At 37.5% G+C, this 27,543-nt stretch overlaps 1 protein-coding gene across 1 annotated transcript in view; it reads right to left on the reverse strand.

Moving 5' to 3' along the window:
• Positions 1-8,762: 8,762 nt before the first annotated feature.
• LOC139726742 (putative E3 ubiquitin-protein ligase UNKL) overlaps positions 8,763-27,543 on the reverse strand; it is a 30,565-nt gene continuing 11,784 nt past the window's right edge. The window contains exons 5-14 of the mRNA XM_071637739.1: positions 24,912-25,114; positions 23,870-23,988; positions 22,633-22,839; positions 20,271-20,403; positions 17,513-17,638; positions 16,464-16,633; positions 14,132-14,392; positions 11,394-11,489; positions 9,586-9,747; positions 8,763-8,948 (exon numbers count right to left, since the gene is read on the reverse strand). Coding sequence (XP_071493840.1) covers positions 8,766-8,948; positions 9,586-9,747; positions 11,394-11,489; positions 14,132-14,392; positions 16,464-16,633; positions 17,513-17,638; positions 20,271-20,403; positions 22,633-22,839; positions 23,870-23,988; positions 24,912-25,114 — 1,660 coding nt within the window. The 3' untranslated portion in view covers positions 8,763-8,765. The remainder of the gene's footprint in view (positions 8,949-9,585; positions 9,748-11,393; positions 11,490-14,131; positions 14,393-16,463; positions 16,634-17,512; positions 17,639-20,270; positions 20,404-22,632; positions 22,840-23,869; positions 23,989-24,911; positions 25,115-27,543) is intronic.

The following is a 27,543-nucleotide window of genomic DNA, read 5'->3' on the forward strand; positions in this document are numbered from 1 at the left end:
CCAGATCCAGTCATGACTGTCAGTTCTCGGGTCCTGGGGAAATTAGTGTGTAAAGTAGTAAGCGCACAGGTTTTGTTATGATGAGAGTAGTCAGCCTATCTATTATCCTACTCTAGTATACAGTATATGACTATTTTTTTAGCGGGATCCAGGAGATATTGATTCGTGTTGCAGAATACATTGTAATATTTGGAAAATCCAATGCCGGTGAACCACAGAACTCTTTAAAGTTCTGTGCGGTGAACGCGACAGAACGACCTTCTGCCCCTAAACGCCGGGATTGCCGCCAGCAGGCCTATATGTCGTTTTCACCGGCATTATATAGATTTTCCAAATATATTTCTGCTACACGAATCAATATCTCCTGGATCCCGCAATTAATAGACATACACATGTACATTGTACTGGCTACTCACATCATAATCTACTACTGAATATGTATGAGCGATTCACGCATGTACTCTCTGTTATCGTGATAATATAGGCAGTATATATCATGAATAAAAGAGATGTGAATATTTTTTTATCCCGGTATGACTGATAAGAGAAATATGTTTCCTGCATTTTATTTTATGGGGAGAGAGATGTTTTTTAGATGGACAGAGAGATTCAGGTATACAAAGGCCCTCTTGTGGGTGAGACTAAAATAGATGTTAAATTCCTGGATGAATTCATGATGCATAAAACTTACATTTCTCAAAGAGGAAATAAAAACATACATTTGCTTGATAAATATGGTTGAGAAAGAAAGCAGGCCATATCCAAAATTAAGAATCGAAAAGAGAGATGAATTATATGAAGTAGGCCTACATTCATTTGTCATGGTCATTTGTAACTGAAAGCATATGCTATAAAGACATGCCTCTGCTGCATTTCGAGTTGGAACGTATAGATGGCAATTATGACCTGCATTTATGTATGTATGCATATATGTATGTATGTATGTATATATATATATACATATATATATATATTCTCTTCTTATTCATCAATTCATTATTTTTCGTGTGTGTGTGTGTGTGTGTGTGTGTGTGTGTGATAGGTAACTGCAGTTATTCAGTCATACAGTGGATTCACATGAATGAAATCAACACCAATGGCAGTTTTTTTTTTATCATTGGTACAGGAGGCAAATAATTAACACATCTCCCATTTCATCTTCTTTTTCTTTTTTTAAATCTTCTACTCTTCCTGTCTTTACTACCCTGTAGTGGGCACATAGTGCCTTTCTACAAACATAACAATTCAGTAATTCATCACTGCCTTATTTGTGATAATTTCATGTTATGGCATTTCCCTTTGTGTGTGTGTGTGTGTTCTTTGTGTGTGTGTGTGTGTGTGTGTGTGTGTGCATGCACTTGATTAAGAAAAGAACAATTTAATATTTTCTAAATGCACTGGATATAATACCTCAGTGAGATCCCGAGAGACAGCCCATTCTTTGTGATACAATTGTCACATTCCTCTGTGTTCAACAACTGAAATCTATAGGTGGAGCACACACGAGCACACACTCACACACACACACACACACACCACAATCTCACCAAATGATAGATTTATGCCAATACATTGTACTAAGTGTATACACACATCAACTCCAAAGATATCATAATATCTGCCATGTCATAGATCATTTGCACATAATGTGAGTGGTGTACATTGATGAGCATGCTTCAACAGTGAAATGTTCTACAATTTGATTTCATAAGAGTGGAAAGAAAAATACAAGAGTCAAATATGAATCAATTTTTGGTAAAGAATGTATATCTTTATTTATAACATGCATATGATGTCTTTTCTGTACTTTACGCAAATCGTTTGCTGGAAAAACATACTATTCATGACACAAAAAAATCCTATTGATATATCTTACAACTTAGTATGTTTGTATCACATCATAACATCTACAATGATAAAATTGAGAGAGAAAAAAAATAATGGATTACATATAACAGATCTCGTATGGAACTAGTAACTTAACTATCATTTAAAATCACATGAAAAGTTGGTCATAAAAATATCTTCGAGGCGACGTACCTCATGTAATGCATACTAATTACAATGATATAAGAGTTTTTGAAAAATACTGAGAAAATAAATCTAAGATAATCAACTAAATACATTCAAACTTCCACCAGAAGAGAAAGAGAGTTACACACATATTGTGGAATATCCACAACATCTAGTTGACAAGAATACTGAATATGGCTTAAGGAGTAAGGGATCAATACTTATCATCATAGATGCATAACAGGGTCAGAAGTAGAGCACGGTAAAACCACACAAAACTGCACACCTATTTGGAAGTGAGGTGTTTCCATGGGAACCACTCAGAATATCACATCACTAAATGGTGTACATTGACCTTTCCATTACTAATTTCTCAAACTACCCCACCTCCCCCCAACAAAGAAAAAAAAAATGAAAAAAAAATGTTAGTCTTGGTTCCAGGCTGAGATGAAGCAGGTACATTCACATCCATTGGATATTTCCAGTTTCCTTATGGCACATGGATGAACCCTAAGGATACAACACAATATGCAGCCTGAAACCAAGACTATTTTGACCTCTGAATGTTAACAAAGGTCACATGTAGCTGGAGATCAGGGTCACTCAGTTGTTAAAACTTTGAAATCAATTGCAAGTTTATGAATCCAACGACTCTGATGCTGGTCAATGAATTTACACAAATCACAGAAATGCCTATCACTGAAAATGCAAGATACACACGGAGAAGGCTCAATTCTAGCTCCAAGATTACTCCTCTGTCAAAGAGTCTGTGTGTTAAAATTGCAACATGCCTACATGTCAACATACTTGTAGTACATCCTCAACAACCACAACCAGAAACATTCACAAGAGATCATCTCCTCAGTAACCTTGCCTACATGTGTGAAATCGAAGCAAAGCCAAATACATGGAGTTCACAATTCACCTGCTCTTCTCATATCACTACATTTTGTTTGCAGTTTCCTGTTGCACAGCAAGGGTTTGTCAAAGGACTAAAAAGGACACATAGACACAATTACGCCTTTCTGGTACTGTATCCAGTAAGAAATACATGTACTATCCTCCAACACCTCTCAGGTACAAGGTCAAAGTAGTTAGCTAGGCCATGTAATAGCACATGATTTCACAACATGGAGGTTTCAATTGGAATCAACTACACAGAAAACTTTGCCGTCTCTGATTATGACACATTTTCGGCCTGGTGTTCTAGAAAACAGAGATCGCTGAAGTCGTGCTTGCACAGAAATAAGAGTTCAAATATTGCAATCACAGTCTGGGCAGGGGTATCACATTTTGATTTTAACATTTAAAAAAAAAACAAGCAAATTGGAACAGATACATGGCATACGCAGAGGTAACATAAAAACTGGCAAAATATTTCACCTATACTGCAAACCAATCTGTCTTCAACTGATATTTTAGGCAAAACACTCCCCTCTCCCTAGAAAATGCTTCAGATCTCTGTATTTCAGCACAGTACAGCCAGTGAAGGTAAAACATAACAAGTCTGACAATATATTATGTACACATGGACATTTGTAATGCCACAGGATTACAGTCTCCAAAGGTACCAACCTTAACATATCCTTAAAATATTCTGGGTACATTATTATAGTGCACATGCTAACAGTAAAAATATTACATCACCACAGCTGGAGCATTCATTATGTAGAAACATCTTGTGCCCAATCTGAGATGATCAATGTTATAGTGTATAGACCTACAGTTTGCATGTAATAAGGAAAACTTATTATCACATGACACTAGAGGAAGGTTTCACTCCGATTGACATGAGCGTTTAATTTGCTGCAGAAATTTAGGAAAAAGGGGTGCTTGTGTAAGAATCACATACACTAAAAATTGGTATATGCAAGTGGAATGCAGTATCCATAATGGTGGTAATTAAACACAAATAAAAGGTACCAAACCAAGCAAATGTTGGCTGTGCACCAGAACTCCTTTAGTGGCCTGATTTTACCTCAATAAAAGAGTCAAAGTTCCATAAAAGCCTCGCATCAACTCTTAACCCATTGAGGATGGGCTGATTTTACTACAACACACATTTCCCATAGACACTTGCCCGAGTATGCTTGGGACTCGTCTTCAACGGGTGAAAAAATTTCCCAGATAATGGCTACACCTTTCTTTTGATTGACAAAAGGAAAAAGTACTCTGCATATCGGGCCTTGTCATGTTCACTAAATGTAATTATGAACCTTCTCCCTATCAAGAAACACTTATTTACAACATAACTCTTTCAGAAGAGACCTAGTAAAGGTACAATGATGGAGCTGTGATCGCTGAATTTACCTAATGATGGAGAATGTACAAATATAAAAAAATGGGGAAAGGTAGTTATGATGTTAATAATATGAGAGCCATACTATATCGTTGAAAAAAAGGACTGTTTAAGAATATGTGTCTATCTCTGGAAACTCCTTGGAATATTTCAAACTTAGAGTCTGCTTCATTACATATTGGAATAGTGAAATAAAATTTAAATAAAATAAAAAAAAAGAAGAAAAAATAAATGCATCCAAAGCTTATCCATGCTTTCAATGGCAATTATGAAATGTTGAATCAAACCACAGTACCTAAATTACACTTTATATTGACATCTGTAGTTCTAACTGAATACCAACAAAGCCTTTAATCTATGTAAACTTGTAAGCACAGCGTTGACCCTCCATGCCTACACAAACACGGTACAAAATTGGCATCAAAACAATGAAATATCTATTGCATTTCTCCTTATTTTAATCATCACCAAGTTTCAATATGTTTTGCACAATTTTGAATGAATTTAAAACAAATGAAATATCCTAACATACTAGCTGCAAAGGAAGTTCTTTTGAAAACCATAAGTTAACCTATAAAATCAGTACTGATGTTAGTCAAAGTTTAAAACGTTTTTTTCTCCTCCTTTTGAAATAACAAAACATTAATCTTCACAAATATCTGGATATTTACAAGATGCATTAACAATAAAAGTAATTACCGAGTAACACATAATACCTAGAGAGAATTGAAAATATATCTTTCCTTAGCTCACCCCAAGCTGATTGAAGCTTTGCATTACTAGGGTAAAAAGTGTTGATTGCCATATCAAAGACAATTTATGTGTAGTAAACTTCCACAATGGATACAAAACACCTGTCTGTAGTTATTTGAACTGAAATGATTATTGTGTGACATTAAATTCAGGCTTACAAATCAAACTGTATAAAAAGTGCAACAAGCACACAATTCTTGTCGAGCTTTGGAAGTAGAAATCAAAATGTGACTTTGTGAGGGAGAGTACCACACAGTTTTTAAAAATGACAAGTGTGCATGACAGGACACTTTCATGTGTACAGAAAGACAGGAAGCTTTCCTTCAATAAATATTTAAAAAACAAAAGCAAACAAACAAAAATGACTTTGAAGACTTCTGGACTGGAAGAAATTTGCTCATTTTTACCATTTTGCCATCATTAAAAAAAAAAAAAGTTGTCTCGCCAATCTCCATGACTGTACTTCTTCATAATAATTGTATATGGCATCAGACTACCAGTAATACTTGTGGAATTGTCTACATATGACAGGGCTCAGTTTAAAAGGAAAAAAAAAAACCAAAAAAGATGTTCCGTTATCTTGCTTTATTGACACATCATGACATTGTCTAGAAGAGGTGGAATGGATATGATATGGTGCATGCTTCAACCATCATACACACTGTGTTGGTGATTTGTAATCTACCAGCATGTAAGAAGTTTTCTTCCTTTCTTTACAGTCTGGATAGTAGTTCATCATATATGGAGTGCAACATTAAAACAAAAATAAAATTACTGCAGTAACCCATCTTCCCTTCCTCTGCATACACGACAAACAGGAAATCAAACACACATACTAATCTTCCTCTTACATGATTTCATCTACTCCAACAAAGTTTTCTATTTTGGGCTTGTGAATTGTTCATATCTTAACACTTTCTTTGTACTACATTGTAGTCACTGTTACAGGCCAAATTGTGGGGCAATTTCTTATTTGCACAACTTGGCTGCGCATGTTGGCGTTCTCAATCTGCGATGTGTCGTCTTACAATGAGCAAAACTGATCAAACTTTGCATGGGAGTGAAGTTTACTTGTCCCACATGCATGACATACTTTCCCCAAATCCTGTGGACTGAAACAATTGGCCAGTTATCATCCACGCCAGCGGGGACACCTCTTATCACAATGCATAGTCAGGGATTCTTTTGCAAAATGAAAACTGGAAGTTTTCGGCATTGAAGAACATCGTCAGATTGGAGAGCATTACTGAGGGTAACCTGAACACTAAGATTAGAAAATTCTTTTAAAATTGTGTGATTATTTGCACTTATTTGTGTCATTCACTGACAAAAGACTGGCACATAAGGGAAGTGGTTTGCCCTGTCCACTTTATCAAACTTTTATTTCACCTTCTTATTTTCATTATCTTTATAATATCCGAACACTTCATGTTCATCCAGAAACAATTCTGTGTTAGTTAGAATAGTGATACAATTTTTTAGGTTTCTTTGTTCTTGTTTTGTTTTATGTGTATGTGTTTTACTCAGAGTAGTGCACTACAGTTGTATGGTCATACATATTTCACTCATTTGCTCCAGTAAAATAATATCATTATAAGAAGAACTTGCATTCATATACTCAAAGTTTGATGACTTAATTTCAGACTTTCTCCTACCATTATCAAGAAATGAGTTGTTGCTTTTTCCTAGAGGTGAGTAAATTGGACAGCTGCAAATAAGAAACATTAACAATGATTATCATGTTGGAAACTTACAAGAAACTTAATTGTCAAATCACAACATAAGCCTACAATAAATACAGATGTGCTTTTGAATATTGATTACGATGACATACACATAAATAAACATGGAAATAGAACATTCTATCCTGAACTACACAGTCATAGCAACTGGAGGAGATCTATCATGCCAGTAAAATGATGAAAGGATATAAAACTCAACAAATATCTCTTCAAGGTAACAGGATTACACAAGTATACTACTTGCCTGATGCAAAAAAAAAAAAAAAGAAGAAAAAAAAAAACACCATACAAACAGCTCCAACATGGTTCCGCCTCATTAAGAGTTTTGGTTTAGTCATGACATGCAACAATACTTGCATACATCACAACAACTGCTATGCTCCACGTTGATAGGCCATCGCAGGACTTGGTGCTACTAAAATTGTAATCATTGTCACTTGAAACTGTTTTAACAATGCCACAAGACAAAGGGACTCCAGCCAGGTCATCTGTGGGACCTGTGAATGATTGAAACTGAAATTCTGACCCAACAGAAAACAGTGAACCTGACGTTGCAATACAGACACAATTGTATGCTAGCAACAGATGTTCTGCGTGTACATCTATAACTGGAATTGAGCACTTTTCCTCCTAATAGAGAAAATGAAACACAATATCAGTTCCTCCTCAAGCATTCCCCTCCCAGTCAAATGTTTTGGAGATATATATCATATTTCCCTCTCCATGTTCAGTAATGTGGTGGAATCAAAGTATGCATACAAATAATATATACTCCTATTTTTGCATTCTTTTTTAAAGTCAGATGGAAGAGGCATAAAGAAGACTAAAATCAAGTTTCTACTGGTTTAGACTTATTCAAACAGTTTTTAATTACCACCATCGCATATGGTTAAAATTGAAAGTTTACTGGTAATCAAGCACACAGTAAAGATATTATATAATTTGTTTTCATATTTTGCAAAGTCAAATCTGTGCATGAAACATATAAATCAAATGGTTGCATTTGAAGCTACAAGTTTCAGGATGACTAGCCAAAGACTGGAATATCGCACACAAGTTCTGCTATCAAATTGACGTAGTCCTCTTTTGTGATTACTCTTGGATGTTACATTATCTCGGATGGAAGAACATTATAATAAACATTCATTATCTCGAATATCTGTAAGACTGATTCTAAAGCCATCTCTGCTCAATGCTACACTGTACTTTCTAAAGATTACACAGAAATGATGGCATATTAATTGGCATCTAATGCCAAACATTCTGGGTATTGTTCCCAAAAATTGTATCCGTGTCTAATTTTCTATCTTTTTGAAGGAAACAACAAAGAACAAATTTTAGAATGTGTTATCAATATCATTCTGGAAGCTTGATAACAAGAATGTGACTTGTTTCCATTTCTTACAGTAAAGACAAGAGAACAGTTTCTAAGACTGATTTCAGGAGTGCTACGAGATACTTATGATTCAATATCTGCGATCAGTAACTATACAAGATGTTCGGTACATTCTACTGCATGTAAGGTATAATACTTTTGAGAAATCTAGTTTGAAAGCAACATGGATATGGAAGAAACATGAATTGAACATACAATTTTTTAAATGTACCTGCATACATCACAGCCATGCTACATGATACTGCTGAACATTGTATAAGTCCATGATAAGAGTCAATTTCTCTTAAATTTATCATATCAAATGTAGTGTGTCAAGAGGAAGAAACAAAAAAATTCTACAGAGATACGCAGAAAAAATGAAGTCGCTGTAGTGGCTTAAAACCACCCTCTCTTCCACAAAGAGTTTGTAGTTCCTGACCTTTGATTATTTCAAACACCAATGGAAATATTTGCTACCAGATTCAACCACATAGGGACTGGAGGCTATAGGTGAACCCAACCCCGTCACCCCCGTCAACCCCCCACCTTACCCCCCTTGCTGCTCCCTAGGACACCGAAGCAGTCAGAGAGGGGCGGGGACCACTACATTGGTCTTACTGCTGATTGATTTGTGGCAGACAGGGCATTCGGTACAAGCTGATGCACAGGAGGCGCAGAGGACTAGGTGCTGGCATGGTCCCACAACCACACTCCGCTCCCGCTCTTGACATATGCAACACAGGAAGTTCTCTCTTATATGCAAAATCTAGCAGAATGAGGAGAGGAAAGAACAAAACAAAACAAATGATATCAAATTGCATACATACTTGTTGGCTAGCATTGTAAATGAAACTCTATCAAATGAAAGTCAGACATAGAGTTGTCTCCAAGGAGATACCTCCAAATTTAAGTTTCTCTCATCACAAAGTATATCTGCACCAAAACCTCAAGCACCTCCACTATAGACCAGATAAATGTGGATTCTTCTAGCTCCCAAATTACCATGGCAAAACAAAAAATAATAATTATGCAGGCAGCAAGGAAAATAGACAATCTGCCAATATCTTGCCTTCCACACAACATCATGGGTGAATACATTGTAGGTGGAGTAAAAAGCATCCCAGTCTGAAATACTACAAATCCGAATGCACTACTAGATGGTGCATGTCTGGTAATATTGTAATTCATTATTATTACCACCTGTATACTTTGACAAATCGTGTCACGAATGCAGCTCAATTACATTTTTCCAATTGCAATCTTTCTGGTACAAATTCAATAGATACTTGACACAGAGCACTGAAACTTAATATTTAATCATCATCTGAGCATTCGTAGCATGTGTACTACCTGTAATACAGTTTAAACACCACAAAGAAAATAACCTCAAGAGGATAACCCACCTTCTCTACCCTTTCTAAGTCTACTTTGAGCTGCGATTGAAGTTGTTTCAGCTTGGGCAAGGGTAAACTATAAAGCTCTGATGCTTTGTTCAGCACGTGTAGATGTGGTCCCCCGGAGAGCCCTTCTATCTCCTGTTTTAGTATCCTAGACTCGTTGAAAGCCTGGGCAGAGTGGGAGAAACAGAGAGAGCAATGCAGGCATGTTAATTTCACCAAACAGTTCTTGGCATTCAGCCAAAGAGATAATCATTGTACTCTCTGGTGTGTGACTGAGAAAGAACATAAACATAAACTGGAGAGGATGCAAACGATAGCTCGAAACTGAACCCTTGGAGCAGAACGTTGTCACGTTGGCATACCTTGCTGAGTGGTGTTCCATTTCTCAACAACCATCCACATATTCCAATCATTCCGAGAAAATCTTCCTGAAGTGACATGTACTTTTTAGAGGTACTAACACAGTCAGGATATCAATAAAATGTGGGTGAAATCAGCCAAAGAAGAGATATTTCTGATTCATTCCTTGGTATCCCATACACACTACATACAGCCATTTACCGGTAGATAACTTGACAATGTTCTCTCTTACAGGACTCTATGACTGCACAATTAAAGCAAATGATATTCTACTCACTCATACAAACAATGAGCATATTAAGCATAATTGAAAACAAAAAACAAAAAACAAAAACAAAAGCAAAAACAAAACAAAACTTGCATGAGTTTTTACGGTCTTCTACTATTTGTTTAGATTAATTCCACATCTAATGACATTCCACATTCTCGGGATACAGGTACAGGATGCTCGAACTTCTCATCCTGCTGACTTATCTCCTTATCAATGTATGACTGTGCCTTGTAGGATGAAATTATGGCTTTATATAGGTGGTAGGCACATGTAAAATATAACTGGAGAACCCTCTGAAAAAAGGCACTATGAGTGTATAGAGATTTAAATTTTTGTGCTTCTCTAATGTTAGAGCACACAATTAAAGGTGACCCCCCGCCCCCATTCCCCTGAGTATGCAATTCTTGCATTGCAGGGCAAAGGAATAAATTTGAATTGATCAACTTTTGAACAATTTAACCCAATAGATACAAAATCATTACTGTAGTACTGTCAGTAAGGCATCCAATATGGCATTAGAAGGAACTTCAAACTGGCAACATGCATATGTGATATCACAAGAGTGATCTTTACTGCCCATGAAAAAATACAAAGTATCATTCTGTTCTTTTACTAGATATAAAGCAGCAATATCAGTTGAAGATCTATCAATACATGAACATATATCATATACCTCATGCAGAATCAATCATTTTGTCTCCCTTTTTCAAAGTAAAAATAAGTTTGAGAAAATCAATGTTTACGATATCACTGAAAGAGGTTCTGAGAGACCACTGCAGACATATAACATACTGTAAAACCAGAAATTTTTGTGTGCATTTTAATTTCACATATTTTGCAAAAGCCAAGATTCACAAAATCAAAATGCAAATGTACGTTCTTGTCTACACCATATGCATTGAATGCCAGTGACAATTTGTAAAAATTTCATACTGCAAACAAGGTCGTCGGCTCTAATTTGCAAAACTTTCATGCCACAAATATTTCTGATTTTACTGTAGATGCCGTCCTGAGCATTTTCACCGTTTGTTGCATGAAGTGATTTGCAATGGACTGTACTCACATCTCTAACAGTCATAATTGTCATTTTCCCATTTGCTTTTGCTAAAACTTTAATCAATCTGATGTCAGTAATCTTGTATTCATTCTCAAATTCATTCGAATTCCCCCAAAGTATTACCTCTTCTTTTCTTTGTAATGCCGTATTCTTTTCTAATTCTGCATGCTTGGCTTTTTCCTGTGATTCCGTAGCCTCACGTTTCCATGCATCACATGCCTGAAACAAAGCAAACAAAAAGGAGGCTATCTCTATGATGAAAGGGATGTCATATATACCTTACTCTACCTCAACCAATTTCTGTCATTATTAGAATGCGAGATGGGCAGTAACCAGAGAAGAAAATACAGACTCGCTGACCCCGTTTACAGTGCGAGGCTCTGCCGCGGCCGAGCCCGCCTTCATTTCAGTGTAAACGCGCAAAAGGCCAAATGCGGGGCCAAAATTGGCCGCGCATTTGGCCACGCTCTGGAGGTGGTCTTGGCTCAGCCTTTTCTCAGTGTAAACGCAAACTGGGCCAAATGCGCGGCCAATTTTAGTCTGGCTTCCAAACCCTCTGCCCGTACTATTTCGCTATTCAGGATATTAATCCCCTCAACGTCGAAAACTAGTATAGTTTAAGGTGGTTTTGTCATGCAAAGGATTTTTCCTTCGGCAAAGGTCTTTGCCCAAACGGCGACGAAGCGACTTCGTCGCCACCGAATCCAGTTGGCAAAGGGTCTGAAAACCAGACTATACCAAATTACGTTAGTTTACAAGGAGAGCACCACTATGACAAAATATTGAAAGGTTTGAATTAAAAGCGCGGCCGAGCCCGGCAGTGTAAACGGACAAAATTGCGGGGCTCGGCCCCGCAATTGAGGCTGGGCTCGGCCCAGCCCCACACTCTAAACGGGGTCTTAGTCTCCATAAAAGCCCTCAATATATGTGTAGGCAACTTGGTTTGGCAAGTAATATCATACAATGATTCACAAAACAGTTTTTTTCTCTCCCTGTTTTTTTTTTTGTTGGTATTACATCATGTTCTCCTTATTGTTATGACATATTTTAGATTCATAAGAAATCTCCATGCATCAAGTCAAATACACCTGTCCCCATGCATTTTCTGTTAGGATCTTTCAGGATGTAAATGGCAAAAAAAAATTAATCTCACTGCAATCTTGTTATTAATGTCACCCAATTAATACACAGCCAAGCCATAACCATGGAACTATATCTCTCTTCGGAGCTCCATCGTGATATTATATGGACTTGGTGAACCTAAAGCCCACTGCACACTGTACGATCAGACCGGTCGTACGACCTAAAGACCAGGTGTGGCGTCACCAGCCCTGCCAGTTTCCAGTTGAGCGACTGGGTCTCAGTGCCAGTCATAGAGATTTGACAAGTCAAATTTCCACGACGAGTCGTGGGCTTTCAGCCAATCACGATACGGCATTATGCGAAGAGTATAGAAGTGCACGCAATGTGCACTGCGTGATACTCATTGGTAAAATGTACTGAAGCCAGAACGGTTGTGAGCCTAGTTGTGTAGTCTGATCGTATAATGTGGGTTGACAGGTCGTATGACCAGGGCCCCATTTCATAAAGAGTTTATTTGATGACAACTCTTTGCTGGAATGACTATTGTCATGGTAACGACAAGAATACAGCTTCCTGATTGGCTGATTGCTGTGGAAAGTTGTCATTCCAGCAAGAGTTGTCATCCTAATATCTTTTGTGAAATGGGGCCCTGGTCTTATGGTCTTAAGGTTGTACGATCCCAGGTCGTATGGTGTGTGGCGGGCTTTAGTCATGATATCTTCACACTGGTGGAATGACAAAAAACATGCAAACTTACACAAAATCCTCTCAGAGTAAGAACGTTCAGAGCTAATGTTCAGGGCATAAATATTCCTTTAATCTCCAAATACATTTGTTTGTTTTGATATTACACCAGGAATAATGCTACATGTATTTAAAGGTGCTCAGTTTTCACGCGAGAAATCAATGGTATGGCACAAGATTTGACTTGAGCATAATGCTGAGTCCAAAATGAAATAATAAGGATTCTTCCTTGTCACAAGATACAAACTCCTTTTTATTTTCTTAATATCTCATACAAAATAATTTTAGCATTTTCCAAAGCTGAGACATCTTTTTTTCCCCCTTAAAGACGACAAAACAGTCAGAAATATATCAAACAGTTGTATGCCACTTTCCGCAATCAAATTGTATAGTTTGGGACAAAGGAAAACCTAAAGCAATAGACTCTTATTGCATGAAAGGACAGCACAGATCACATTAGACCTGCACGGTTACCTCGTGGACAAAACAGCAAACAACCTTAAGGCCAAAGATTTTCAGATTACATACACAAACAAAATATTGTGATGCATCAAAAACATTGTTTATTGATTCAGAATATCAGTCCCAATTTGAAAAGGTATACATGTATCACACAAGTTCTAAACAGACATATTCCAATTTGAAGTGAAGACTTATGCGCTCAGACAAAGGGTCTCATTTGATGATTCAATTGTAGTGCTTGTGAGCATGAAAATGCCATCTACTCTTTACATAAAGCAATGAGATGATGCTGTGAGAACTCATAGATACAAATAAAAATGAAGATGATTTACAATTTTCACCCACACTAAAATACAATACTCTTCAAGTATCATTTCCCTTCACTTTTCTGGAAAAGTGTGAGGGAAATTTGACCAGGGATATGTAAATGAGGGCTACTTTGGCAAGAGAGACACTAAAACACAATGCATTAACTTCACACTGCAAATGGGCCAAATGCTAAAGGTCACAAGACAGATTGGGGGGGGGGGGGTGGGGAGGGAGAAGGGAGGGGTGGGGCCCATATGACATACCTGCTTGGCTTGTACCCATGTCTCCTCCCACTTCTGCACCTGACTCCGGAGTGCTGTGATCTCTTCCTGTAACCTGTGTGTGTCCATCTCCCCCTCCCCCGTGTGGTTGTGACCCCCTCCCCTGGGGGCAGCAGTGCCCTGGGTGGCAGAGCCCGAAGAGGCCGACGTTGGGCCCATGGGGTCGCCGAGGATGTGCCCTAGACCCATGTGCCGTATGTTGGATGGCACTGTGTTTGGTTGACTCATGAATGCTGCAGCAGCCTGAAAGAGTATGAAAGAAGTACAAAATTAAGGACATGCTATTACCTCACAGATGCAACACAGTCAACATCAGCTGTATCTGTTCTTGTGCATGTGTGTGTGTTTTAATGATAGCATCATAACATGGTACAATTAGAAGCTATACTCCTTATACTTCATTCTCTCCTTATACTTCATTCTCTCCTTATGTAGGCTATCAAATTAAGCCTTAAATCACCTGGTCAAAATGGAATATGATTACACACTTTATTTGTTTCACCTTTCATCTATTCTGATAATTGTGTTTTTATTTCTTTTATGTTTGTGTGGTTGTGCATTGTCGTGAACTTCCATTCTGTTGCGCTTAGGTTATTTATCACATTGCACTGTGCCTTGAACACCTACAAGTAGGTACGGTGGATATCACACTTTACAAATAATAATGTTTTACTATTGTCATCATTAGTGTTATGCAGATGGACTTTCCATACGCTCTGTGTCTGCTACAGGAATCACAACACAGATGGAATTCAACATACATGCTCTGCCTGCTACACAAATCAAAACAGGAATGGAATCGTCAGACTCATACATGTTCTGTTTTGCTACGTGAATCACAACACAAATGAAAGGTACACATGCTCTATCTGTAGCATTCAGCATATATGTGCTGTATCTGCAACATAAATCACAAAACAGATGGAATTGCCACACGCTCTATTCGTGGCTATCTCACAGGGCTGGAGACTACTTGGTGACCTGATGGTGACTCGAGTCTCCCTGCTTGTGGAGACGTCTCCACAATGTCTCCACAATGTCTCCACAACATCTTGTGGAATGCAGCTGAGCCTCCGGAGAGTTGCGCGAGAGAATCAAACATGTTTATAGAATGGGTAGCGAGAATCCTGCGATCTGATTGGTCGAGAGCTATGCGTTGATTTTTACTGGCCGCACGCTGAGTCACAGTGGTAAACATGTTATCGCGCACTTTTCAAGAGTACGCGTACTTGTAACAAAGGTTCGCGCACTAAGCAAGCGTTCGCGCACTCAGGTTGGCCATGCGTCCAGTAAAAACTAATTGCACAGCTGGCCGTGCGTCCAGTAAAAACTGATGCACGCTCGTTTACGGCAAGCCAAAAGTAAATGCATCCAGTCATTTTGTCATCGGGTAACATGATAGAAAAATGGGTTTTTGGCAAGAAAATTACCCATTCTATAAATCAGATGACTCACATGTCTTTTCGTGCGTCAGTCGGAATATAGTGTGCATGCGGTAACTATGGAATTTAGCCTAAACCCAAACCCACTCCGCTTCGCCTCGCGGGTTAAGCATTCCATAATTACCTTATGCACACAATTCCGACTGACGAACTCAGACCTGTGCGTCATTTGTATATTGATTTTTTTTCAGAGACTCTTTCCGGTCTCAAGCAGCAGGTCGTAGATAAGTCTCCACAAGGTCTTCCTCTAGTTGCAGCTAAGTCACAGACTAATTTTATTAGTGAGGTCTCCAAGACGTCTCCGCGACTATGCGTAGATCCATTGGCAACCTATGTTGCAGAGACATCTCCAAGGTGTCGCAACGACGTCTCCACGACTCCCGCACAAATGAATTATTATCCTATTTGGAGACATCTCTGGAGTCGCCCTGGAATTTCCTTCTTGATGAGAGTGCAAGCCATTTTTTTTTTCTCTCGAGTTGCACAAGTAGCAGCAGTCGCAGCAAAGCTTCCTCCAGTGAGATACGACTGACTCCCATTACAACGAAGTCCTCGGGACCAGCAATCTTCTTTTGTTATATTGAAATTTCGTTATAACCGAACAAATAAACAATAAGAATACTTAAAGTGGATAATGTTGTGGCCTGAATTTTTACTTTGTTGTAACCGGGATTTCGTTACAACTGTGTTCGTTATAACGGGAGTGCACTGTACGCCCTTTAGCATACGGTATGTGCTGTATCTTCTACATGAATTGCAACATGGATGGAAGGGAATTACAAAAGGAAATGACACACACTCTGCTTGTAGCATACAGCATATATGTACTGTATCTGCTACATAACTGGAAGCACAGATGGTAGTAGGCATACCTGTTCTATCTGCTGCTGCTGATGCTGCTGCTGCTGTATGTGCTGAGGCACGAAGGCCGGGGGAAGCTGGGAGGAGAGTGGGGAGGCAGGGCTCTCCGGCATTGAAGACTTATGATTGAGACTGGTGCTGGTAGGGATGTTGACTGGCGCTGATGTTCCTAGACTTAGACCTGGGTGTCAATGGACAGAAGAGGAAACTCAGGACTGGAGCTTAATAACACAAATTTAGAATTTTGCAGGCAGATTGTTTTACAGAACACAGGGGAGACAGGTTTGTATGTCAATATCAAAATGCAGCATATTTCAAATTTCTTACAGATGGCATGAGTCTAAAAGGAGGAAATGATTTGGGTGAAATAAGAATAAACGTTTTGTGAAATTCTGAACAAAATAATCAGGTACATAAATGGCGGGCATTACAATATTTAATTGATTGTCAGAAAATCTTGTATATAGGTCCAATTGGAATATTTTGTGTTGTGACATAAGTGAAGCACAATATGTTATAAATACTGCTCTCCATGCATCTTACATAGGGCATTATAATTTTGTTGTTGTTGTTTCAGGAACATAAAAGCAGAAGTAGCTTTGATACAAGGAGTGAAGTCTTCTTCAATAATGTTTTGAAGTGAAACATGAACAATCTATTCATGACCGCGCACACACAGGAACCAGTATAATACAGATGGCTGTGAACAATGCAGCAAAATTATCAATAAGAAATTTCAGCAGTTGGTGACATTTTTCTTTTAAATGTGGCTGTGAAAACAGGTACAGTGAAAGGAATGAACAACAACATACACACACTCCCACAGAAACACTTTCCACGACCAACATCGTGCAGTTGCTTGAAAAACAAATTTTCATGCACTTCTTATATGTATATAAGCGTCTCTCTTTTTCTTTTTCTTAATGCAAATTGAGTGACCTGTTGTTGTGTTCATCAGGGACCTAGATAGCACCCAAAGGTTTGGGACAAAGATGGACCCTTTCTAGATCTGCATCAGACTAGTGAGATGAATGGGAAAGGCACAAGGCAAAGGACTTACCCATGGGTAAATGACCCAAACTGGTTGTGGAGCTTCCTATAGAGGAGTTATCATTGTCCAACTCTTTGTCTATACACGTAGCTGCTACATCAAAGTCATCCATATTGAGTTCATCTAAAGCATTCCCTGAGAAATACAAAATGATAACATTGAACTACAAATTTGCCCCCGAAAATGAACAAACAGATGATTGCTGAAATAATAGGAAACTTTTGTTGTTTATTTTTCATTGTAGGGCATATGCACTGATTAGTCTATCCAGAAATATAAAATGTGATATCACTAAAGTGATAGATAATGCATAAAAGTGTAATTTCACTTCGGTGAAAAAAAAAAATCATAGAAATCATATTGCAGAGTAATACTCAACAGCATTATGAATTCCCTATGTCACCTAAAACTTGTTTCATTACCTTTTGCTCAGTATGGAAATTAATTCTATTGTAAGCCTACAAAAATAACAGGAAACAAATTGAGTTCACCCACATCAAGTCCAGCAAATTCTGGTAACGAGATAATTGATCTGGACTTGAAACCATTCTGCATTCCTTGGGCAATAACAAAATAACTAGGACAAAATTTCAAAAGAGCCACACCTAAACACAAAAATGGAGCATTCTAAGTGTGGGCAATCTGCCGACGACAAGAAAGCTCTGAGCTGCAAGGCTGGGAAAGTAATGTACTGTATAAGCTGTTATTTTCGCGAGGGTTTAATTTTCGCGAATTTAACAACATGCGAAAATATCTCCATGTGCTAGGGTAATAGCGCATTTACTTTAGCGTCGGCGTCAGTTCGCGAAAAACGACATCTTGCGAAAATGTCTATGACCTCCTCCTTCGCGAAAATATCTGTACGCAAAAATAACAGCGTGTACAGTAACTGATGCATCACATGCTTCAAGATTGATAAGCAACAAGAGAACGCATCAATACTACTTCATGTGCCACATATCCCATCGAAGGCAGTGAAGGTATGCTAGCATAATCATTGCTCATTCAAATTCACACCATTCCATTCAGTGCAGTTTACAACAATAAAAAAATAAACATAAAAATACTTCTAAAACCTTTGAAATGCATGATTTAGAGCATGCATGAAGATTTTTTTTTGAATATTTGTGCAGAAGGTGAGAACAACTTAATGTAATCTCCCAGCCATGAATCTGCTGTTACTGCATATATTCACTCATATTAACATCATGCTGCATGCGATCTATGGTGCTTGTGCTGGTAAATAATAATCTCTTGTGCAAGCATAGAGTGCATATCATATCTTGAGCATGGTAGTGGCTACATGTAGTAACTGGTCACTGAGATGCTCTGTGTCACATAACAGACTCAAAGTCTCCTCAAAAAATGAGGTGGAAGAGAGAAATCCTTCATCACAGCCACATAGTGACATATGAAAATCGTTTGAATGGTTATTTCACACAAATAATAGCTGGTGAAACAAATCTTCAGTGATAAATAATGTACCAGCACGTGAGACTTTATTCACACCTTTAAAGTAAAATCCTAAAAAGGACATGTAAAATCTAGGTCATCTGAAACATATGCTTTTGCTGAACTAATCCCCATGAGTGCAACATACAAACTATTAATAAAGGGGAAAACATATCACACAATGACCTCAAAGGTCATGCAGAATACAAATGGCCTTAGGGAATTAATCAGAGTAAGTATGTGCTACAAGTGTGACGGTTGATACATCACATTAAGCAAAATCCCCACAAAACAGATAGCAAAACCAAAATAACTGTATAATTTTAAGAAAAGTAAGTAGTGAGCAAAATCCCTAATCCTTCCTACTCATACATATTGTATTTGTGCTTTTCAACAAATTATTCTTAAATCTCAACAGTTAATTGGTCATTGGAGTGAGCAGTGCCATCAAACACATCCTACACTTATAAAAGGATAATTTCATCAATATCTTTGTACATAAATGGCATACAGCTGGTCACTCTCAACAACAACACAAACAAACAAGAATATTGCAGTCAAGAAAGCATTGCATTACATGACTGAAAACATTGAGAGTGAATGTTTCTTTGGGCTTAGATCTAGTTTCTTTTCCATTATTGGCAGGAGAAAGCATTGCATCACATGACTGAAAACAAAGAGAGTGAACGTTTCTTTGGACTTAGCTCTAGTTTCTCTACCATTATTGGCAAGAGATTATCAAGCATAATTTAATGAAAATGCAACAAAGGTATTTTTTGCTTTAAACCCAAATTGTTCAAAACGGAAAGTTTTTGGGAATAACAAAAAAAAAAAAAAAAAAAAAAAAAAATCATTGACATAAGAGTAAAAAAGCTCAAAGTGTCTTCCAGTAAAATTTTATCTGGATGGTACTGTAGTGAGTTTATTTAGATCAGGCAAGCATCTCTCAAAAATCTGTGAACATGACAAGAACTCTCTTGATCACATAACATTACTTTGATCACATGATATCATTTTGATCACATGATATCTCTTTGATCACGTGATATCTCTTGTATAGCATCAAAACCCAATGTATTTGAAGCCTACAACCAGGATATCCTGTTTGTTTCCTGTACTTGCAGACAAAGTCCAAGAGAGAAAGGGCTCAGCTCACTGAAAAATCATCCTGCAACCAAGAAACAGTACATTGGAGCTGGCCATATAAGGTCAGATTCAAAACTGAACAGCAAACAAAGCAATCCATTAGAAAACAAACAAACAAACACACAAAAAACAGCAACAACACCACCCAATGGTGCAACTGTTTGCCTACCTATAACTGATTCAACTGTATCACTAGTAGGATAGAACGGCTGGGCATTGGCTGACATTGTGCTGCCGAAGAATGAGTTTGTTGCGCTGTTCGTCGTTAAAGGTATTTGAGAGCAGGCTGGGTAGAAGAGATTCTGAAATCAGAAAATATACAGTAACCATAGTAAGAAAACATTTCATCTAGTTGTGCTACATGCAACTTCTGAATGCAGTATAAATGTAATCGATGGGCAATGTTTATTTTTCGTCTCATTAATAAAACTTTCACATTATCACCACTGGTAGAGCTTTCATTGTTAACAGTCATACTCAAAATACTACATAATAAAGGGTCATGACAACAACAATTCCTTGTAGTCTTAAAAAAAAAATCCATCAGTCTTGTGGTACAATTACTTATATTCCATGCCTATACATTCTTTTCTTTTTTCATGCACCCATACCCATTAGCAGAAGGCTGGATGTCTTTCCCACTCATCTGGCAAAAAATGACATTCTCCATGATTAAGGATGTATGAAGAACAGCACAATGGATGAAACAGTTAGCCACAACAACAACAACAAGAAAAAGTCATTAGGATCACCAATAGTAACCAACTTGGCTTCACACACTCATGCTGGCCCAGTGCTGAATTAAGTTATATGAGTCAGTGGTGTGACCCCGTGACCTCAGCATCACTGTGGTTTCAGTGGCTTGGATCTTGAATGCTATTTGAAACCACAAGGGAGAACATGACCCCCCCCCCCCCCCCCCCCCCCCCCCCCGGAAAAAAAAAAAGGTTTGTTTTGCATACTAGCAGTGACATGGCATTGGCATTGCACAGAAATTTATGAAATCACTAAAAAAACATCAAAATAACAAATGAATGGACTCTACAAAAAATCTTAAAAGTCAATAAATCAGTTAGCTGGGCCATCTCCAGAAGCCTGACAATAACAAAAAACAAACAAACAAAATTTACATAATATTTTGTCTTGGTTTTACATAAGAAAATCAGCAGTTTTGTTTAAGAAAAGATATGTTACCGTATTACAATGAAACAACTTCCACTGAGCTCTATGGTCAGGGTACACCAGTATCAGGCAAATTCAATTCTCATTCATTCTTCCATTCAATCTGTTTGATTCCAGAAGTCATACCATGAAAGCATTAATACCATTTTTTTTAACCTGTGAAGAATCTAATGAAAAATGTCTTACAGTCAAATGCTAGAGTAATCAAGACAGCCGACTAACTCTTTTTCCTGAATATATATTTGTGCAAATTCTTTTACTATAATCTGCATGAAAATTTGAAAAAGACACAGTGAAAATATAGGCCCTCTGCAACATCAAATTGAAGCCTCAAATATGACCTTACGGAGAATGTGTGCGAAACAAAACTACAGGAGGAAAACACACATACACACTTCCACCCACCCATTTAAATTGCCATTTCAGACTCTAAGACTATGAATTAATAAACATGCCTATCTTGCAGAATTACTGCCATAAATACACCAAGCAAGTTACGACTTGAGCTTGGAGTGGTACACTGAACGTTTTACAAATAAATTGTCCACAAGTTTCATGTTAAAGACGAGAATGGGCAAAATTTTATTCAAAACATCTACGTGTTTCCTTCAAATATTTTTAAATGTTTGTTGAAAAAGAACAATTCCTATGACTAAATTCCAGCAAATAATCTATTACATATTTACTGCACGCACCACTCTTCCATCAGATCTTAGCAGATATGTTTGCTCAATGTTTACAGGGCAACTGCACGACACAGTAATCCATATTTTCCTTTTACCTCAGATAACATAATAGCGGATAACACTTGAACTGAACATGAGATTAGACCCTGGGACCAAAGTACAACACATTAACCACACAATAGAGCAGGTGCATCGTATTGTTTGTTTACTCAGCCGCACCATGTATCCAGACTTCACAAAACCAGACAAATGTGGCTGTGCACCCCCAAGCATCGACCTTGTGTTTGCCAAGCTTAAAGATTCGGAAACTCCAAATCAAATTTGGCACTTGTGTGATCTCAACCTTCAAAAGTTAACTCAGCTGATAATGGAATGTCTGAAATAGTTCTATTGGCCGATTGACCACTATACTGTAAGCACCAGCTGTTTATTACATTGATGTAAAACTTGACTCATCTGGCACTACCATGTACTCATCTTTATAATCTAATGGAAAAATTTGGGATGAAAAAACTTAGAGACTGCAAGAAGGTTCTACAGACCCCCCCCCCCCCCAAGAAAACAAACAAACAAACAAAAAATTTAACAGGAAGATGAATGGTACAAAGGGGCTAAATTATCATCATAATTCGGTCAAAAAGAACAAAAATCATCTACACTCACTGAATTGTCATCTTTTTCTGCATTATGTGAACGATGATAGCTAGAGCTTTCTGAGACGGAGGAATAGCTACTAGAAGCACTGTTGGAGCGAGGCTTCCCGATTGGACCAAGCCCACTACTGCCGGGACTGTTCATACTAGATGCATCTCCTCCCCCAAGGTGGCCCAAAATATTGGACTGCATAAACGAAAAATCAAGACACAACTCCTGAAACAGTAAAGGGGGAGAGTGGACACAAGATTATTAATTAGAGTCTACTCTACGAGCATGCATGATACATGCATCAAATGAGATATGAAGAACTTAATTTAACATTGAGTCATTTTAAATCTTCAACTTTATACCTTTTGCCATAATAATGTATTTTGTGTTGTAATAAACTCAGTTACCGAAGGATAGGCACTCATGATTAATATTCTACTTGATAGCCTTTGTACTTTGCATATACTCAGTTACTGAAATATACCAGTGCTAATCAGAAAGGATAATTGTGAAAATCCTGGTGCGCACCCAGCTCAAAAATTTAGACATTGCATGATTCATTATAACTACTATTATGGTAATAAACAATGATTAAGATCATATAGCTCATGAAACAGTGTGTATATGTTCCTATGCACTCCAATACGACCACCAATTACGGGCTACTTGTCATTGGAACAGAAGAAGGAATAGGTAAAAAACTTGTTCAGTGTGTTAATCCTTAAATTCCTGAAGCTGAATTTGATCATTTTGACTTGTGCCACAGAAGTAGGGCCTATCATCACTCAAGTGTAAAGTCTTGCAAAACAGGCACCCAATTTGAATTTTCATGTACAGACTAATTACAAAATAATCACACAGATAATTGCTGACAGTTACAAACGAAATCGCTTGCACATGCATCAAGCACCTTGTCTTATCAGACTCAATTCTAAGATTACAAAGAATCATCAAAATTTAAACTGTTCAAATACAGTACATAAGACAAAGAATAAACAAACTAAAAGAAAAAAAAATTCTTTAGACCAATATCAATAAGAGCTTTGAAAATCAGTTGAAAGGCTGCTTAAAGTACACTACATAAACAGGATATGTTTGAGTGAAGGGTCTTTAACTATCATGGAAGCATTGTAAACATAGAGAAATGATCATACTGTAGAGATTTTGACCTATCAAAGCCATCCTTGATACAGAACAAGGTGCTAAATAAAAAGAAATGAACCAAAAGTGAAGTAAAAAGAGAAGAAGTACTCACTGATTGTAATGATGGATTCATGACTTGGTTACTGGTTGAGGAGGCGGATGAAACAGGTGATATCTGAGCCAAGCTGGTTTGGTCCTCGGTTAATTCACGATGTGTGTCACTCATTTCCTCTGCTCAAGTCAAACCATTCAATTGGAAAGAGGGAGAAAGTGAACCATAGTCATGCACATGCATTGTAGGTAATATTAAGAGAAAATATTAACAACATTCACTGAATATCATATCATAAATAGATGGCTCATTACTCACTACATAATAACTTCTCATTTCCATTTTTTCTAATAAGAGATTTTGTTTCTGGAAATGTATGTCACAAGAAACTGATTGAATTTGTTTTGAATGTTTTTTTTTGTTTTTTTTTTCTCTCTCTCTCTCTGTTCATTTAAAAAAAAAAAGATTTAACTTCAGTCTGAAATGCAGAGAATAACCAAGGATCATTTATCAAATGAGATTCTGAGTACCTGGAAATGAAATGTTTGTGATCATTTCCTTCTAAATGATGTGATGGTGGCAAGTAGTTGCAAAAAAAAAAAAAAAAACTGAAATTAGATAGATGAGTACTACATGTTTTCAACCCTCTCTCCCCGGTTGTCCCATTAAATCAAAGCTTTGATAAATTCACTCGGTAGTTTTAAAACATAAGACTGGCAGATACATTTGGTCCCACTTAGTATCAAAACTGATTCATGAGAAAAAGACACAATACCTTTTTATCATTAACATTTGTGAGAAAAGGGAGTAAAAAGCAAAAAGTCAACAAGTTATATAATACAATATGTCAGGGTAACATAACATAACTTTGCTTATTATGATATGATTTTTCATATTTACCAAAGTCTATGCATATGTACTAGTCAGATATTATCTCAACTCAGTGTGAGTCTTGTGCCTTATACTTCTCAGAGAGCTGGCATTAGAAGATGGGGGGGGGGGGGGGGGGGGAGGGGAATAGGAGATGAGAGGGGGAGGGGGTGCCAAAATATGCTGAGTGATGGTTCCTGGCATGTACAAAATGGGTTTGGCAGGTACTCACGGTCTACATGGGCAAATGCACAAAAGGGCCCACGAGGGCAAAAGCCAGTCTGTTGCATGTCGTTGCATTTTGTAGACTTGTAGATCTCGGGGTGGAACTGCTGATCAGTGCGGGTGTGGCAATACTGGCAGCTGTCAGTCTGTTCACAATTGGATGGGTCCCCCCACTCATCGCCTATCTTAACATTCGGACATGGAGTTGACCTGACGTGGGCGTGGGGTATGATCGAATCAAAAAGGTCAAGGCAAAATTCAATACTTGCAGAAACAAAGTCAAAAAATGGCAACAGAACATCTTAGAGAGCACCTTCTTGCAGACAGAATGATTTTATATATAAATTGCAATAGGAAACAACAAAAACAACAGTTTTGAAGCAGACAATTGTGAAATGTGTTGATATATCTAATATCATTCACAAAACACTACTAGTACTACTAGTACCTAACAAATTGCCCTCAACTCTGCAATCATACAAAACTATGAAATGTGAGCATTCTACTTGAATTGTAATTCTCGTTGTTATTCTATGAAACTCAAAATTTCAAAATTTCGTGTGTCCTATCAATGAGTCCATGACAATAATGACACTGAAAGGGTGAGAATGAAGTTGAGCAAAACTTTAGATTCATGTTGATTTATACATCCACAGAGCAATCAGCATCCATTCATCAAACTTAGGAAGGTTAAAAGAAAAAGCAGTGGCCTTCTGTATTGGTGCTGAAAACCAGGCCCGTAGCCAGGGGGGGTGCGTCGGGTGCGTACGCACCCCCCCAAATTCTGAAAGGTCCACTTTTTCATAATAACGGTTTTTAGCAATTCTCAAGATAACAATCCAAATAAATATAAAGACACATTATATGCTACGTAAATGTGGAAGAGTACGTTTAACAATGTTAAAAATAATTGTACGAAACCCTTTTGTTGTATGAACCATCGGATCGTCCCCATGCACACAAACACAAATGTTATGTGTCAATTTGTGCGAGCTATCATTATATTGGCACTGCATGCCATGGCCCTTGGCGCGTGTGACCGGTGTTTTTTTTTTCCACTGGCCGCCCGAGTACGTGCGATTCGTGGATGACATTGAGGTTGACACTTGCATTTTTTCACAGGAACAGAGGTAAGTGGATGAAAATCTAATAGCCTCAAGTTTACATATTTATGATAAAAATTAAAGAAATTTCCTCGAAATTACTATAATCGAAAACCTGAGACATTTTATATCTACGTCTCACAAAGATATAGTACATGTACATATAAGTACATGTTGGCATGATAATACCTGGGGATAGATTATTATGTCAACTATTTTCCATTATGAATGCATGCTCCAATCAAATTGTGAAAAGGTGGTCATGAATTAGCATTTCTTACGAACGATCAGGAGAGACAAAACAAAATGAAAGGCCTGTCTTACTCCAGTTCTCTATTAGTTATACATTTTCTCATGTTGTGACAGTTCGATTGGTTCTCATTTTGAAGTGAGCCAAAACCTAAGAACATTCTCACTTATAATTTCCAAAGAGTATTATGCAGGCACGCAAACTCGATTTAGTTGTATTTCATTTAAATGTAATGGGTTAGAGGGTATGAGAGAGAATGCTGAGCTATGAAGTAAAATGGTAAAGTAAAAAGTTTGTCAGATAGTATTACAAAAGCCTGAATATTGCAAGAGCTCCGGAGTAAAAACAGTCAGGGAAAAACCCTATGTATGATAACATTGTGAGAGCGTTAGACTGCATTGTGACGCGTCGTTATTTAATTTACATTCTTTACTCATCTTTTTCATAAAAAAACACAGGTAATGAGCCGGATTGGGTTAAAATTCTTACTTACAGCTTTGTAGAAGTCTGAGTCAACAGTATCACACAGTAATTCAAGACGTATTAGTACAAACGATTTCTTGAGCCTGCACCGTTTCAGGCTCTGTTCTGGATACGGCGGTAGAAACTCATTCTTTTTTGTTGTTTATTTTATCATTATTTACTAATCTCTTTTCTAACTTACAGGTAGCGGATTTCTTTGCAGGCCAAATTCGGAAATGTACTGTTGATTATTACTTATACATTTTCTCATGTTGTGACAGTTCTATTGGTTCTCATTTTAAAGTGAGCCAAAACCTAAGAACATTCTCACTTATAATTTCCAAAGAGTATTATGCAGGCACGCAAACTCATTTTAGTTGTATTTCATTTAAATGTAATGGGTAAGAGGGTATGAGAGAGAATGGAAAGTGCTGAGCTATGAAGTAAAATGGTAAAGTAAAAAGTTTGTCAGATAGTATTACAAAAGAAACTCATTCTTTTTTGTTTGTTTATTTTATCATTATTTACTTATCTCTCTTCTAACTTAAAGGTAGTGAATCTCTTTGCAGCCCAAATTCGAAAATGCTTAGAGACAGCTAGTAACCAAATATGCTACTATAATTATTTTAATAAATAAGAAATAACCATTCCAGTATGTATCTTAGTGTGCACAGTAAGACAGATCAAATCAAATAGGATAACATCTGAGCACTAAGCCTGAGGTCTGAATTTGCACTCAACTTCTTCCAATGGCTAACGGATGTTTAATTTTTGAATTTCACTGACCTCCAAATTTCACAAAGAAAACCTTCTTAGCATGATGG

Source organism: Diadema antillarum, unplaced genomic scaffold (assembly GCF_040938485.1).
Source record: "Diadema antillarum isolate AM-2024a unplaced genomic scaffold, OU_Dant_1.0 scf00000017, whole genome shotgun sequence".
Taxonomy (NCBI): Eukaryota; Metazoa; Echinodermata; class Echinoidea; order Diadematoida; family Diadematidae; genus Diadema; species Diadema antillarum.